The sequence below is a fragment of the Panthera uncia genome (genome assembly GCF_023721935.1).
Source record: "Panthera uncia isolate 11264 chromosome C1 unlocalized genomic scaffold, Puncia_PCG_1.0 HiC_scaffold_3, whole genome shotgun sequence".
NCBI lineage: Eukaryota > Metazoa > Chordata > Mammalia > Carnivora > Felidae > Panthera > Panthera uncia.
The window spans coordinates 81,361,494-81,379,441 of record NW_026057584.1 but is presented as its reverse complement, the minus strand read 5'-3'; the positions used below and the strand labels follow the sequence as shown (position 1 = coordinate 81,379,441).

General features: G+C 34.6%; 1 protein-coding gene across 13 annotated transcripts in view; it reads right to left on the bottom strand.

Moving 5' to 3' along the window:
* Positions 1-17,948, bottom strand: part of ORC4 (origin recognition complex subunit 4) — an 81,168-nt gene that overhangs the window by 2,071 nt on the left and 61,149 nt on the right. For all 13 annotated transcript variants that reach the window (XM_049616152.1, XM_049616157.1, XM_049616153.1 and 10 more), the window contains 7 exons: positions 16,715-16,763; positions 14,874-15,025; positions 11,984-12,157; positions 6,685-6,771; positions 1,419-1,527; positions 637-732; positions 484-551 (listed from right to left, as the gene is read on the bottom strand). In XM_049616152.1, coding sequence (XP_049472109.1) covers positions 484-551; positions 637-732; positions 1,419-1,527; positions 6,685-6,771; positions 11,984-12,157; positions 14,874-15,025; positions 16,715-16,763 — 735 coding nt within the window. The remainder of the gene's footprint in view (positions 1-483; positions 552-636; positions 733-1,418; positions 1,528-6,684; positions 6,772-11,983; positions 12,158-14,873; positions 15,026-16,714; positions 16,764-17,948) is intronic.

Sequence of the window (17,948 nt, the reverse complement as noted above, 5' to 3'; positions counted from 1 at the left end):
TGGACAATGGAATGCTCTAATAAAGTTCCTCAAGTTTTAAAACTTACTCCAACTCCTAATAACACTTCATATGTTCTCACTCTCCCATGAAATTTTTTCCCTTAGTTTCTTAATGGCTAATATCTGCATTTTTGTCTTTCTACTGCTAAGATTACAAATCCAACCCTTGGATTGTAAAGGGACAGAGTTTTATTCATGCATTTGATGAACTGCAATATATAGTTCTTTGCAAGATGCAGTGCTAGAAACAGACAGTAGAGGGCAGTATATTCCCACAAACTGGGAAACCATTGGCTGCTTTCTTCAGAATTCAAACATTTCATTTTGAGATAATTTTGGTCTGTTACACACACAAAAAAAAGCTCATATGGCAAGTACCTAATGTTTCCAAATTAATAAGAGAGTAACTATGATATATACAGTCAAATGATACAAAAATATACCTGACAGCAGAAAAATAACTATGGACTTCTTAAATCTTACCTTCATGACAACAGGTTTCTCAAAATTATAAACAGAATGGGCCTTCCTTTGAACAAACTTCTGAAACTCTGTACAGAAAGCAACAACAACATTAACACCTTCAAATAAGCAGTGAAGTAGAGTCAGAAAAAAACTACTAACATCTCATCTCACCATTATAGACCATTTGAAAATTAAAGGGCTCCTCTTCATAGATGTCATTTAAATGTTTCATTGCTATTATAAGACATATTTCCAAGACTGACAGACCTATAGTAAAAGGGAAACAAATTATGAGTTGTAGTTTTCTCACTGATCCAGAAGATTGAAATAACTGTCCTCTCAACAGAATGATAAAGTGAAAGACATTATTTTGAGGGGTGGCAGGAGATCAAGACCTCTCCAAGGTTCAAATGTGTTTCAGTCACAATGACTTATACAATCCTAAGCAAGCTACTCACCCTTCCTGGGCTTAGCTTTCATATAAGCAAACTATGGATCTTCTTAAACTTATAGAGATGAGAGACAATATCATCAAGCACTTATCATATAGCCCATAGTAAACATAAACTGAAATGGCAATTATTATGTTTTAAATCACACAGCTTCCTTGAATATTGAGAGAAGTCCTAAACTCTTGGAAATTATATCTAAAAGTTTCTTTTTTTTTCTAGACAGAAGAAAATTCATTAGATTCTTAAAAGGGATAGTGAATCCAAACTGGCTAAGAACCAACTCTCTTTACTAGTACTCGATGCAATGTGAATCCTGCAATACAGTGTTAGCTGGACTTTCAATGTAGCAAGGGAGGCGCATCAAGTTTCCTTCACTTTAAATGGGAGTGATAATACCTTTTGCAGGGCTGAGTTAAAGGCTGTATGGATATATAAGTAGTCTGTATCATACCCAGTGTCAAGCATAATTTTGAAAGAATTCCATTATAGCAAGTTTCTCACCATGTACGATATTTGCTTTAGAGTCCATGCTACAGAACTGGTGGGCCTCCATCATATCTGCTGCAGTCATAAACGGGTGTGATGTTGTTACACGATTTAAAGCAAGCATCTAGGAAAATGTGGATCAGAAAAACATTTACATCTAGGAAAATGTGGATCAGAAAAAAATATCTGGAGATATTACTGAACAAAATTTCTTAATCTGGAGTCTATTCTCATAGTTAGTATTAATTGCTTGGGAAAGGTATTCTCATGCTTAGCTCTATTAAAATACAGTATTTCAGTACCAATGCCATGTAAGTCTGTAAGAGCATAAAAAAAAGTTCTTGTTGCTCTCTATACCTCTTCCCATTTGCATATCTTATTTACCATTCCTCAAAAGAGAAGCATTTAAAAAGGAGTAAGGCAAGGAAGAGAGCCAAAATAGGTAAGATTACTATTCAAAGGTTATTTTGATTTCATGGGAAAATGGAGTAGGGAAATACCTGAGCTCACCTCCTCCCATGGACACACCAAAGCTGCAACTACATATAAAGCAACTCTGTGAATGCCCTGAAAACTAGCAGCTGAAGATATTTTAAAAAGCCACACTGCAAAGGGTAATAAAGGCAGAGATGTGGTTGGGGTAGGAACCAAATACCCAGTGCAGTGCCCCACAAGCAGGAGGGATGTCACTGGTGTGGAGGTCCTTCCTCAGGAGTGAGGGGTTCAAGCCCCACAGTGGGCAACTTCTGCCTTGGGTATCTGCACCAGGAAGACAAGCTTCCATAATGTCTGGCTTTGAAAATCAGTGGGGCTCAATTCTGGGAGAGCCAGAGGGCTACAGGACATGGAGACTCCATTCTTACAGACCCCATACGCAATTTCAATTGTTCAGAGGGAGCAGTCTGAAAATCGTCTGGGCCATACAAGAAGGTACATTAACCAATTTAAGGTATGTGCTGGAGGGGCAGGATTCTGTAGGAGCTTTCTTTGGGAATGGAAATGTTGGCAGAACTATTTTTCTTGTCTTCCTTCAGCTAAGCTCATTAGATACTTACAGGAGCCAGCCGTGGCACTATCCATCTACCTTGTTAGCACCACTATCCATGCCAAGGGCATTCCCCTGTGGAACAACCCCACCCAAATCACCCACCTAGTAGGTATCCCTTCCAAATGAGTCCTACTCAAGGAAAGAGGGAGCCAGCCCCACCCACCAGCAAGCACAGAAGAGTTATGGTGGGATCTCACAACCAGCCACACAGGGGCTGCCCCACCCACCTACCCTCAGCAGCTACATTCTGCTCTCTCAGCCACAAGGGCCAGCTCCACCTGCACACACTGGTATGCCCGCAGTAGTTGTGGTGAGGCACTGCAGCTATTTGGGCCAGGAGCCAGCCCTGACAAGTGCGCCCAGTACCAACAGGGGAGTGCAAGCAGCCCACAAGAAACAGCCCTGAAAGCTCCAGTTCTAGTGACCAGAAAGGATTGTGTTTCTGGGCTCCAAGGATGCCTTCTACATGAGACCACACTACCTTTAAGACCAGGACATGTCGCTGACCTACCTACTATAAACAAACACAAATTCAGACAAAATGAGGAGACAGAAGAATATGTTCCAAATGAAAAAAGACAGAACCTCAGAAAAAGAGCAGAACAGTATAATTAAGCAATCAGCCTGATAAAGACCTCAGAATAATGGTCACAAAGATGATCACCTAACTTGGGAGACGAGTGGACAAACTCAGCAAAAACTTCGACAAAGATATAAGAACAATAAAAAAGAACCAATCAGAGCTGAAGAACACAATAACTGAAATGAAAAATAAGCCAGAGGGAATCAACAAATTAAAAGATGCAGAAGAATGGATCAGTAATCAGAAAACAAGGTAATGGAAAGGACCCAAGCTGTACAGCAAAGAGGAAAAAGGAATCTTAAAAATGAGGATACATTAAGGGACCACTAGGACACCAAGCATACTAATATTCACATTACAGAGGTCCCAAAAGGAGAAGAAAGAGAGTAGTGGGCAGAAAACTTATTTGAAGAAATCATAGCTGAAAACTTCCCTAACCTGGAGAAGGAAACAGACATCCAGGTCGAAGAAGTACAGAAAGCCCCAAAGAAGATGAACCCAAGGAGGTCTACAATAAGACACATAATATTCAGAGTGCTGAAAGGAATAAACCTACAACAAAGAATACTCTACCTAACAAAATTATTATTTTGAATTGAGGGAGAGAGAAAATTTCCAAGATAAAGTTAAAGGAGTTCATCACCACTGAACCAGCCTCACAAGAAATGTTAAAGGCACTGCTTAAAGCAAAAAAGAAAAGAGCTCAAGAGGAATTTTTTAAAAATTTTGGGAAAAAAAATTCACTGGTAAAAGTGAACATATAGTAAAGGGAGGAGAGCAATCACTTATAAAGCTTGAAGGAAGGTTAAAAGACAAAAGTAATACAATCAACTATATCTATGATTAGTTAAGGCTTATATTAAAGGATGTAAAATATGAGACCAAACACATAAACTGTAGGAGTTGGAGGAGAGTTAACATGCAGTGCTTTTAAAATGCTTTTGAATTTAAACAACTACCAACTTAAAATAGATTAACATACAGTGTTATATTTATATATGTATATATATGTGTATGTGTGTGTGTATATATACATGTATATATGTACATATATACATATATAAATACACCTCATGGCAACCACAAACCCAACAACTTAAAACAGATACACAAAAAATAGAGAAACGAATCCAAACACTATACTAAAGAAGTCCTCAAATCACAAGGGAAGACAACAAGAGAAGAATAGAGAACTACAAAAGCAACCAGAAAACAATTAACAAAAGAGCAATAAGTATATACCTATCAATAACCACTTTTAATGTCAATGGACTAAGTGCTCCAATTAAAGACATAAATAAGGTTGCTGAATGATTAAAAAAAATAAATAAATAAACAAGATCCATCTATATGCTGCCTACACAAGACTCACTTCAGACCTAAGGATATATGCAGACTGAAAAGTGAAGGGATGGAAAAAGATACGCAAATGGGGGAAGAAAAAAAAAAAGGCAGGGGGGCAAAGGTTCTATCAGACAAAATAGACATCAAAAAAAAAAAAAAAAAAAACACAGACTGTGATAAGACACAAAGGACATTATGTAATGATAAAGGGATCAATCCAGTAAGAGAATATAACAATTGTAAATATATATGCATCCAACACAGAAGCACCTAAATATATAAAGCAAATATTAACACAAAAAGGGAGAAACTGACCATAATACTTAAAAAAAATTTTTTTTTTAATGTATTTATTTTTGAAGGAGAGAGAGACAGAGCATGAACGGGGGAGGAGCAGAGAGAGAGGGAGACACAGAATCAGAAGCAGGCTCCAGGCTCTAAGCTGTCAGAATACTTTTTATAATTACATTAATTATAATTTAATACTCCACTTACATCAGTGGATAGATTATCCAGACAAAATCAGTAAGGAAACATGGGCCTTAACACACAAGACCAGGTAGATTTAGCAGATATATACAGCTCATTCCATCCAAAAACAGCGCCAAACACATTCTTCTCAAGTCTACGTGGAACATTCTCTAGGACAGGTTACATGTTAGGCCAGAAAACAAGTCTCAATAAATTTAATTAGACTGTAATCATATTAAGCATGTTTTCCAGGTATAATGGTTTGAAACAGGAAATCAGGTAACATGGTGACTATACTTATGGTGAGCATTCTATAATGCATTAAAATGTCGAATCACTATGCTGTGTGGCTGAAACTAGCATAATACTGTATGTCAACTATATGTCAATTAAAAAACAAAGTATTATTCAAAGCCCTAGACCAAATCACAAAGGCAGACCTGTGACTTGTATAAACTTTTTGGCTACCAAATTAGCTAGTTCAGGTTAGTGTTATGTGACAGAAGTTACCCACTTTATGTTCAATTGTATATAAAAGTTACCCACTTTATGTTCAATTGTACATAAAAAAAAAAAAAAAAAAAAAAATTAAAAGCCAAAATGACACCCAGAGACAACTTGTCATGTAGCTACTTGGCTTTCCAACAATTTGAAGATTCCTTTAAGTGTAATTTTCATAACATTTAAATTTAGTCGGTAAGCAGAGTTAGCAGATGAAAATGTTATGACAACTGCTTACATTTGAATTACAGGTAAACAATGAATAATTTCTTAGTGTAACTATGTACCCTGTAATATTTGGGAAATATTTATACTAGAAATTCTCCCCCATGTTAACTAGGGCCCAGGGTCCTTAGTTGAACAGAAAAGTTTGGAAATCCTTGTCCTTCATTTCTCTATTGGGAGAGAACCTGGTACATAGTAACTCCTTCTCTTACTCATAGTCTTAACTGTAACTTTTCCCTTTTATTATAAAATATTTGTGACATACAAAAAGGCAAAGGAATGATGTAACAGATATTTATGACCACTTCCTCAGCTTATAAAATATAATCTTACAGACTCTATTTCTTCCCTGGTTGGACTCCTACTCTTTCTCGTACAAAAAACCATGCATGCTGTTATACTTCTACTACATATGTATACATTCCTAGACAACACAGTGTAATTTTTAAGTTTTATATAAATACCATATTGTACTTATGCAACTCTCTTCATTGAACATCTATTCCGAATATTTACCCATGTTGAGGTATCAATTCCAGTTTATTCATTTTCCCATCATATATCCTCATTGATAGATATCTGTTATTTCCCTTTTTTTGCAATTATAAACAAGGTGGCTGTAAGCAATCTTGTACATGCCGTCTTGTGCATCTGAGTTTCTCTGGATATCTAATTTACCAAATTGTTTTTCAAAGTATCTATACATATTTACACTACTCGCAGCCATAAATTTAATAGTCACAAACATTTATTATACCATTAGACTTACATTTCTATATACTAACAATGAGTATGTTAAAAACATAATTAAAAACAAGGTATCATTTACATATGATATTTGTATAATATAATTTTCAAAGAAAATGAAGTACCTAGGTATACATTTCAAGCATGTACAAAATATGTGTGGTAAAAATTATAAAATGATGATGAAATAAATTAAAGAAAAACTAAGTAAAAGGAGAAATGTATCATAGTCTGGATTGGAAGATTCAGTGTAGTAATCATGCTAATTCTCCCAAAATTTATCTGTAGGCTTAATCAGTTCCCATCAAAATGTAATTACCTAGTGAAAGAAAATGAGTGGTAAAAATAAAATGAATACAAACCAATAACATGTGTAATGACCGCAGGTTTTTGCTGACATTGAAATGCTTTTGTAGTACTTCTCGCACACTTCTATCTTCTGTGAGACACTAGAGGGGAAAAAAAAACAGTAAAACAGGTAAGTAGTAAAAAGGCAGTTTAAAACCTAACTATAATGTTGTGCCTCACTTGTTGCTGTAGCTCATTAATTCTGACATTTATTATTAAATATGTGTTGGTTTTATTTGTAGAATACAAAGATCAAAATAGGTCAAAATGAAATTTCCAGTCTATTAATTTTCTTCTTATCCATGTTGATTAAATATACACAAAAGTAAAACAATCCTTAATATCCCAAACTTTCTGGTCTAAAAAGGGAATCTATAGTCATACCAGTGGGATGACCAAAATTCAGCACAAAATACAACAGAGAGTAAGAATTACTATATTTGGGAAAACAAGGTAAAGCATTACAAAGAATGCTTAAACTGTATGTATGAGTCAATATGCTAAAAAGAAAGCATTCCATCTACAGGGAACAGCATGAGCAATGTAGGAAGATTGTGGCATACTGACAGAAGATGAGTAGTCCTGTACCTCCAAGTTTCAGTTTTCTCCTGGTCAGTTCCTGCTAAATCTTCTCACCTTCTGTTAACTAAACAGGAAAGATTATGACAGTGGCTAAGGTCCTTGAACTTAGCTATAGTACTCTGGGGGAATTTCCTTTGAGGAGAATTAGTTATGGTCCTTTTAAATGCTCTTTTACAGGAATTTCTCTTATACTGCCATGCTGAGATGGTGTTCATTCTACTTATTTGATTCATTTGGGGTAGGACTACAACAAACATTCAAGTTAGGCATAATATCCAGGTTCAACCTTATCCTGAATATGTTTCTTGGATGAAATTCCACAGGCAACCTGTTATCTATACCATTGCTTTGGTTTTAACATGGGAATCAGAAAAACTTGCTGGATAGTCAGTACTGAGAGACAGGATAGCTCCCTCAATGCAGCCCTCCCCTCTTACAGGACAGGGCCTCTGGCCATGGTGCTGACTTATTTTTCAAATGAAGTTCCTCTATTAGCGCACCAAAAGTAAGTGGTAAATGAGGATTAGGATAAAAGGAAGAAAACTCTAGAACTAACTCCAGTTGTACTAGTTCTACCTTATTAAAAAACTGCAAAATTGTAAAAAGGAAACAAACAAAAGACCAGACAGTCTTCTATCTTCTCACATTCATTTCTACCATCTGCCCCTAAATTCAGTGATATAGAATCAGCAAAAAATGACCAAAAACACAAGCGTTAGCCATCCTCCTACCACACGGCTACCATTTTCTAAATCATCCAGAATTATGCTTCATCAGTAACCCTTATCATCTTCCTTTATATACCCACCCAGATGCACAGAATGCAATATAGCTGGGAAGGACAGAAAGATAAATGACAGCACAGTACAACCTGGGCTATGTAATTCATCTTGGGAAAAGACAGGAAGTAGAGACAGAAATAACAGAAGACCTGGCAAAGACATTTAAATACTATGAAAGACTGCATTTGAATGTCTTGTAACTGTACAGGGTGAAAGTCTGTGAGGCACTGAAAGTGGATTCAGAGGTCAAAGATCCAGAGCTCTGATCTGCTACAGACCTATTTAAGGAAAGGGACAATGTGGAAGTACCAAATATAAAGGGTTCCTAAAGAACAGAATCTTATAGTAAGATACAGTATCAAAAAAACTTTCCTGAGCTGACAAATATCTGAGTCCCAGGTGAGATTAACTTGGGGAGAAGGGTACAAGGGAAAACCCACACCTAATTATATCATAGCACAATACGTGAATTTTAAGAATAAAGTCAACCATTTTTGCATACAATTCTGTACAGTTATACTAAGAATAATATGAAGTATCCATCAGAACAAAATGGGAAAGGGAAAGCAAAAGTAACATGCAAAGTTTGAACTCTTTATGTAGTAACAACTTCAGTATGTATATGTTTGAAATGCTATAAACCAAATAATTACTCCGTACTAAAGGGAGGGAGATAGGCATGGATATAAGGAAAACTTTTTTTTTTTTTTTTTTTTTAAGAGAGAGAGAAGGAGAGAATCTTAAGCAAGCTCCAAGTTCTGTGTGGACCTCAACATGGGGCTTGAATCCCATGACCCTGGTATCTTGGGCCAAAATCAAGAGTCAGACACTCAATCAACTGAGCCATGAGCCATGCACCTTTCACCGTATATTTATTCCTATGAACTGATTAAATTTTACTCAGTGAACTTTTAGTAATTTCTACACCCAATGTGGGGTGTAGACTCATGACCCCAAGATCAAGAGTCACATGCTCTTCCAAATGAGCCAGTAGCGTGTTCCCGTTTGAGGAACTTTAAAAAAATTAAAAATGACAAAATTAATAGTACTTATATGAGTAGACTATATTTTATAATCAAAACAAGAATCAAGTTTTAGTTATGCAAGATGAATAAAAATATCACATAAAAATGTGACTATGGTAAACAATATTGTACACCTGAAATTTTTTTCGAAGATAGATGCTAAGTGTTCTCACCTCCTCCCACAAAATAAAAATGGAAAAAGGAGAAAGGAAAAAGAATAGAAAGAAAATGGTAACTAATGGAGTGATAGATGCATTGTATAGCTTGATTGTGGCATTTCCATATGTATTTGTATATCAAAACACCAAGCTGTAAACCTAAAATATATATAATTTTTATTTTATCAATTATAGCTCAACAAAGCTGGGAAAAATTAAAAAAATTGTTTAAGAGCAAAATAAATGCAAAGTTCTCACATTTAATTTGGTATTGATATTCAAGATTAAAATCACTATTGCTTCTTGAATCAGGTTTTGTTTTTGCTTTTGTTTTTAAGGTCGGCTCCATGCCCAGCGTGGAGCCCAATGCAGGGCTTGAACTCATGACCCCGACATCAACACTTCAGCTAAGATCAAGAGTCAGATGACTAAGCCATGCTGGTGTCCTCTGACTCAGTATTTTTGTATCCTTTGGGTAAATACCTAGTAGTGCAATTGCTGGATCATAAGGTAGTTTTAACTTTTTGAGGAACCTCCAAACTGTTTCCCAGAGTGGCTCCACCAGTTTGCGTTCCTACCAGCAGTGGGTTCCCCTTTCTCTGAATCCTCACCAATAACTGTTGTTTCTTGTGTTAATTTTAGCCATTCTGACAGGTATGAGGTGATAGCTCACTGTAGTTTTGATTTGTATTTTCCTGATGATGAGTGATGCTGAGCATCTTTTCATGTGTCGGCTAGCCATCTGTATGTCTTCTTTGGAAAAGAAGATGTCTTTGTTTTATGAGTGTTGTAAGTATTTTATGTATTTTGGACACTAACCCTGTATCAGATGTCATTTGCAAAAATCTTCTTCCATTCCATAGGTTGCCTTTTAGTTTTGTCCAATGTATCTTCCACCAGGCCAAAGCTTTTTATCTTGATAAAATCCTAGTAGTTCATTTTTTGCTTTTGTTTCCCTTGCCTCAGGAGACATATCTAGTAAGAAGTTGCTACGGCTGATGTCAAAGAGTTTACTGCCTGTGGTCACCTCTAGGATTTTGATGGTTTCCTTTCTCACATTTGGTCTTTGATCCATTTTGATTTTATTTTTGTGAATGGTATAAGAAAGTGGTCCAGTTTCATTCCAGAGAGGCAAACCATGAAACAGACTCTTAACTATAGAGAACAAATTGTGGATTGCTGGAGGGGAGGGCAGTGGGAAGGTTAAATGGGTGATGGGTATTAAGATGGACACTAGTGATGAGCACTGGGTGTTGTATGCAAGTGACGAATCAGTGGATTCTACACCTGAAACTAATATTACACTGTATGTTAATGAACTAGAATTTAAATAAAAACTTGAAACTGCAAAAAAAAAAAAAAAAAATTACTGCTTTGACATAAACAATATTTTTTAGAGGCGGTGAATACACACTGTGCAAATTTAATTGTCTAAAAATCTAATTATTTGCATCAGTATTTAATATTATAGATCAGTTTTTCCAAATTCTTTTATTTATTTATTTATTTAATTTATTATTATTATTTTTTTAAGTTTATATACTTTTGAGAGAGAGAAAGGGAGGGACAGAGGAGTAGGGGAGGGGCAGAGAGAGACTCCCAAGCAGGCTCTGCACTGTCACCATGGAGCCTGATGATGGTTTTGAACTCACAAACTGTGAGATCATGACCTGAACCAAAACCAAGAGTCGGACGCTTAGCCAACTGAGCCTACCAGGCTCCCCTCCAAATTCTTTGAAAACCAAGGACTCTCCATTATCTTCCACCTTCACAAGACCCATAGTTTTGAAAGATTCTACCATGTGGGATTTATTCAGCAATAGTTTTTCAATTTTGTTATTAAACACACTCCTGGCATACTCTCTCCCTTCATCCTGCCAACTGAAAATTACTTAATGTTTATTTTTAGACAGAGAAAGAAAGAGTGTGAGTGGGGGAAGGGCAGAGAGAGAGAGAGAGAGAGAGAGAGAGAGAGAGAATCTAAAGCCAAAGTAAAATCCAAAGTATCTCATGAACCATGAGATCATGACCTGAGCTGAAATCAAGAGTCAGATGCTTAACCAACTGTGCCATCCAGGTACCTCTGAAAACTCTTGTCAGTGTAAGATAAACTGATGCTAGTATGCTGAGTTGATATGACAATGGTCTATATAAGTTAGGCTATTCAATTTAAGTGTAGGTAAATTTATAGAGTCCACAAGGTTTATTAGTAAACTTTTAAATCAACATGTGAACGTGCCTTGGTAGCTAAGACTCTCAGGGTTCTAGGGACTGCATGATGATATTCACCCACACAGACAATACAACCATGCCAAGCCTTACTTGACTTAAGAGACCCAAATGAGATAAAAGTTAAAACTGTCTGAGAATTAGAAAAGAAAACAATCCACACTGGATAGTTAGTGATGAACCATTAAGCTAAACTATTGCTAAACTTGTAAATAAAGAAAATAAAATTTTTTTAGTAACCTAAATATTAACAAAATAATCTAAAATATAAGTAGATATAAATAAAACAAAAATCTCACTAAAGTTCTTTTGAGAGAAAAAATTTAGGATATGACATTTCAATCTCCTTTAAAACACACACACACATGCACGCACACATAAGTGTATGATTTGTATTAATGCAGTTCTATGCTACAGTAACATTAGAAGCTTTGTGCTAATTTACAATTTTTTTTTAATTTGTAGGTTTTTATTGCTTTGAATGGTATACCAAAGCACAAAAATTACTTTAACATTATTGCCTCTGTTCCAAGTTACCTGAATGCTCTCATTCCACTTCTCAGTGAAGAGCTTGTCTGGAAATTCTGCAGGTAGAGATAATTGTTCTTTAAATATTTTAAGATATTGTGGAAAACCAAATGAATTCATTAAATGTATCTGCCGGTGAGAAAATCGTGACTTCACTCTTTTTTCTAAGAGTTCCAAAATATCCTTAAAAACAACAACAACAATCCATATAAGATGCATGTTTTTTAAAAAACAACATACCAATATTAGAAGTATAGATATTCGAACAATCACCTGTAATTAACAATGTTTATCCTATAATACATAATTGAACTTTAAAACTTGTGTAAGCCTCCAAAACCTCAAATCATTCCCTTGATTTCTTTAATTATTACACAAGCTAATTTTATTAATTCCCTTCTAAGCATTGGTAGGCCTGGTGTTATGCCTTTTACCTACTATGCTACTATCAGTTAATCTTTAACATTCTAAGACCAACAATAATTGCAAAAGAATTGTAACTATTACTGAATAGTTCTACACCACAGTAACAACAATAATTTAAGTGTTTATTTACTTATTTTGAGAGTGAGTGTGACTGGGGGAAAGGCACAGCACAGAGCCCAACACGGGACTCGATCTCATGAACCATTAGAGAGTGTATGACCTGAGCCGAAATCAAGAGCTGGACGCTTAGCTGAATGAGCCACCCAGGTGCCCCATCACCAAGAATTTCAATAAGGAATTGCATATTCTATAAAGAATTCAGATTAAAGAAATGGTAAAATGTAGTAAGATTATTACATTCCTGAAAATTTAAATATCTTCATTATTTTATGTAACAAAGACTCAAGAAATAGTACATGTAATGGAGAAAAGTTGAGTTCACAAAACTACCTATAAATTCAAGCTGAAGCAAGCTGAACTACAAGAACAAACTATAGGAGAGGAAACTTGCAGGAACATGGCATGACACTGATAAGTTATTCTGTCTTTTGTCTTTTTATAGTGATATTTTAGAAACTACTTGCATTTGTGCTATTTGTCCTTAAAAAGTTAAAATCAAGTTTACTGTCAAGTTTCTATAGTAAAAAAAGCTTAAAAATGCTCTGGTGAGGCCCTAAAATATGGATTTTTAAATCTACCCAGATGATTTTCCTAATTACTAGATTGAGAAACCAATCATATAGAGCTTGAAAGAATTCAAGTGATCAACATGGGATCATGGTTAGTCTGGAAAGGAAGACAGGAAAGACTTAATAACTCGGGTTTAGAAGGGAGAAGGTGAATAAAAAACCTGGAATGTTAATAGGTTAAGTGCCAGCATAATTAAAAGAGACGAAAGTTATGTTCAGAAACAGCAGTATTATAAATTTATTTTCTATTAAGGAGTAGTTCTAGATCATCCATATAGGTAGGTGCCTGAAAGGTAGTGGAAACAACACTCTATACAACCAATAATTAAGAGCTTGAACTTGGGAATGAAAAGAAAGAGGTAGAAGTAAAAGGTATTTTAGTGGTGGAGAGTAATGACAGAAGCTGGCAATGTGGGAATAAAGGGGATAGTACCAAAAAAGAAATACTTCCACAGGGAAGAGGTTGTTTGCTGGCAAACTCACTAATCCACCCATCTTTTGACTTTTTTCCTATAAACATGGACATATGGATATACTTAGAAGTGAACTGCATAGTTGGAGAATTATACACATAGAATTTTTAAAGGCCTAAGATAACACTGCTAGGGAGCAGATGATTCTTTATTTGGTCCTTCATTGGGTCAATAACATTTGCCACTGCTTCTTCTACCCAAAGAGTTTTTTGGTTTTTTTGTTTTTGTTGTTTTTTTTTTTAGCAAGAAGATGCTTCCTTAACTCCTGTGGTATAACTGCTGCTTTTGGCAAGGAGCAATAAAGACCTGGCAGATGTTCTATGAGGGAGGCTTATTATGAAGGCATATATCATAGGCTCTAGAGCACCGGGAAAAGAAAACAGAGGAAGACACTACACAGAAAAACAGCACTGGCAGGAGGACTGTTGAAAGATGACTTAAAGCATTTCACTGTTCTAAAAAAAAAAAAAAAAAAAAAAAAGCCGGAGGAAAAAAAAAAAAAAAAAAAAACCTTATAAAAGTGTTAAAAAAAAAAAAAAAAAAAAAAACAGCTGCAGGAAAGAAAAAGAAGTAAATGAGCCTGATACAAGGCTACCAAGAATGCAGGAGGGAAAAGAAGGATGAAAACAACAGACTCACGGCAGCCAGAGCATGAGAAGAGAGATGACCCGTAAGTACCAGTTTTATCTGAATTCAGTAATAAAGTTTATAATGTAAAAGAAGATAAAAAAAGGCCTGTGTAGCCATCTGAAGGTACATAGGGTTCAACATGTAGTCTTCACAAAGTAATGTGATAGCAACAATGAGACTATGGTTACAATCATTCTAAAATCCCCCCAAAAAAGCAAAGAAGCCACTATCTACTCTGACATCTTGACAGAAGTAATCCCTTCCATTTCTCAAGATGTGTACTTACAAGGAGGGGATAGTATCATTTTTACTCAATTCCAAGCATTATCAAAATACAGAATGAATCTTAAATATAAAAGTAATTAGCAATTTTTATAACATGATGGTAAGATTATTTCATTGTCTGTTTACTTGCTAATGTAGAAATTATACTAGCGTAATCTGACTTCGCATTTTCATTCAGTGATTCCACTGGAGAGAGGGAGGTATTAGTTTATGAGTATGTGTGAATAATTGTTTCCTTCAATCTGAGCTGAAAAGTAGGATAAATGCACAAGGCACTGATAAAACACATTTGAAAGAAATGCTTAATATAATCACCTACATAAGTGACTACATCACTAATTAAGCTTTAATTATCTAAATATTATAATCAATTTTTTAATAGAAAGAATAACTTACCAATCTACATGTAAGACCAATAACTGCTAGTGGAGTCTGTGCAGACTGAGAAATGTCAAAAAGATTATAAAGGAGTGTCTGGTTTTTATGATGAGCAAAAAGATCAAATTCATCTAATATGAAGATCACTGGGCAACTACTAGACCTGTCACCTAAGATAAAATAAGAGTTTTATATTAATAAGCAATTATATCAACCTTTCTTAAGTTTCCAAATTATTCACTACATTTTAGTTGTTGAAACTCAATTCAACAAATACATACTGAAAAACCTACTTTGGGTAGGATACTTAACAGTGCATGTACATTTATTCAACAAAAAATTATTCACATGACAAGATAGCCCTTACTGCCCTCAAGTAGTTCACAGTCTAATTACCAGATTCTAGTTTACTAATAAAAAACTCAAGAATTATTTAAGTGATTATGCCATTATTTTTTAAATTACGGAAACATAATCTTTTACCATCAAAAAATTGACAAGGATCTCTTAACACCTACATAGTCCAAAACACTTTGGGATTAATAATAAAGGGAGCAACTAACTTATGAACAAAACTTTTGCTTCAAAAGAGACTTGTTTAGTTAGCAGAAATACAAAGTGCATTTTCCCAGGTGCTTAAAATTTTTACAAATAAATTGTTAAATTATGAAATTCAACCAAAGCCACTTTTAACTCCTTTTTGAGCCCTGCCCTGACAATTTTAATATTTCAACAATAGGGAAAGTTCAACATGACTCTGTGAATTCATTTTTCTCATTACAATGAGGGAAACTACTTTAACAGACGAATCACTATTACCTTAAAGTTTACAGCTTTATATTTACATACACAAGTGAAAAGAAAATATGATAAGAGGACATTTAACAGATAATAAAACATATACAGAAACCTAAATGGCATGAAAAGCCCGAGGACTACTTAAAAAGTCTTATAAACAAACCTATATAATATAGAAATTTAGTATTTGATAAAATATGCCATTACAAATCAATGGGGAAAAGTGGTTTATACAAGGTCACATCTCAACTTTACACCTTATCAAAATAAGTTCTCACCAGATTATATGTATTAGATGAAAACATTAACTAGATGTCTTCAAAATCTGAAGACAAAAATTTCGACTATGTAAAAAATTTAAAACTTCAGCAGAAAAGTCCAAACCAAATTTAAGAGAAAAATAAGTGCAAGAATTTTCATGAATGAGTATGAGATAAACATCACCAAAATAAGGCAAAAGAACCAACAGGAAATACACAAACCAAAAAATATCAGTGGCCAATAAAAGTATGAAGTGGTGAGCATCATTAACACCAACATTATGCATATTAAACTAAGAGATGTATTTTTTTCTCTTAGGCAAACATGAAAAATAATAACTTTGAATAAAAGTTGTGAAGGAAAAGGTACTCTCAAATATGTTTACAAAATAGAACTTCCAAGGTAGTTTGGTTATATTTATACTTTTAAATGTGGTACAGTTTGATCAAGAATTCTACTCACTAAAATTTACCCCAGGAAAAATCCAAATGACAATTTAAGCATTTCTTCCTAATTGTACAAAGTTAGAATGTCCAGAACTGGTGATTAAGAACCCAATTTAATATATTTGGAGCATAATTAAGTTATAAAACAGAATATATGAGAACCATAAAAATGATGGTGTAGCTCACTAATTACCGACACAGAAAGATGTTCACAACACACCGTTAAGTAAGTGAAAAGATACAGGTTATACAATATGGAAAATTATTTTAATCTTATACAAAATTACGTCCATCTGTATCAGTGATATACTGTAGGTGATATCTTCAGATGGTGTTAAATATGCTAATATTTACCTTTTTTCAAAGCTTCCAGAAGAAATGAAAGGTTTTCAGCAAAGCTTCCCTGAACAACAAAAATAGACACCATGACTAAAAGTTTAATGAAATAAAGAATAAAAGAGGACTATGATATTTGGACATTATACAGGCATTATGTATCTATTTTTTTCTAGATTCAAATTAGTCAGCAGTCAGATTCTGAGCTGGATATTTCTATGTGCATCAATAAAAACTTAAAATGTTGAAGCAGGGATGGCATAGTGTTGAAAACGGCATTACTCTATCATGTTTACAATTTTGCATTTTCCAGATAAAATCTGTAAAAATGTTAACTTTAAAGGTTGTTTTTAAGACTTGCTATATTCTAAATACAGTCAGAGAACTAAAACTCCATTGTACTTCAAATACATTAAGCTCTTGCCAGTCTCAGATTAATTTGAACATTAAAAAATGCCCATGAATTTAAATCAGATCCAAAAGGAAATGGGAGAAGAAATTTGCCTCAAATATTCCATACTATAATTGTTTTTACCTATTCAAGAGCATATCATAGAATGTGTATATATCATATCAAATTTGGCTGTTTACTTGGAACACAGCCAAAACATTTTTGGATAAAACTTAAATATATTCTACATGGAAATTAAGAGAGTAGCACATGCATTACCCTGATGTTCCAGCTTGTGGATAAAGGCCCTTTAAAATATTTTTTCATTTAAGTCATTAATTTTTACATTATTCAGATTTTTTGATTTAAATAAAAAACCAACTTTAAATTTGCAAAGACATAGCAGAGAAAAGAAATCCACTTGTTTCCCAATTTTGAGAGAACTGATACAAAATAGCATAATAGGTTTTTAAGAACTTGCACATATTTTACTATAATTGCATGTTGTCAAATCAACATTATTTCCAAGACAGGTAGGGCAAGAGGTATTTACCATAATATAAATAAAGGCTCACAGGCTGTGGGTAAGTCAGTAGCCAAAGTTATTCAAACGTTGTTAGTCTTTTTTCTAAAGTTTATTTATTTATTTTTAAGAGAGAGAGAGTGTGTGTGAATCCCAAGCAGACTCTGTGCTGTCAGTGCTGAGGCTGATTTGGGGCTTAATCCCACAAATTGGGAGATCATGACCTGAGCCAAAATCAAGAGTTGGATGCCCGACCAAAGGAGCCACCCAAATGTCACCCTCCTTCTTTTTAAACACAGCTATACCTGACATTAAGTTTATCATTATATAAATACATA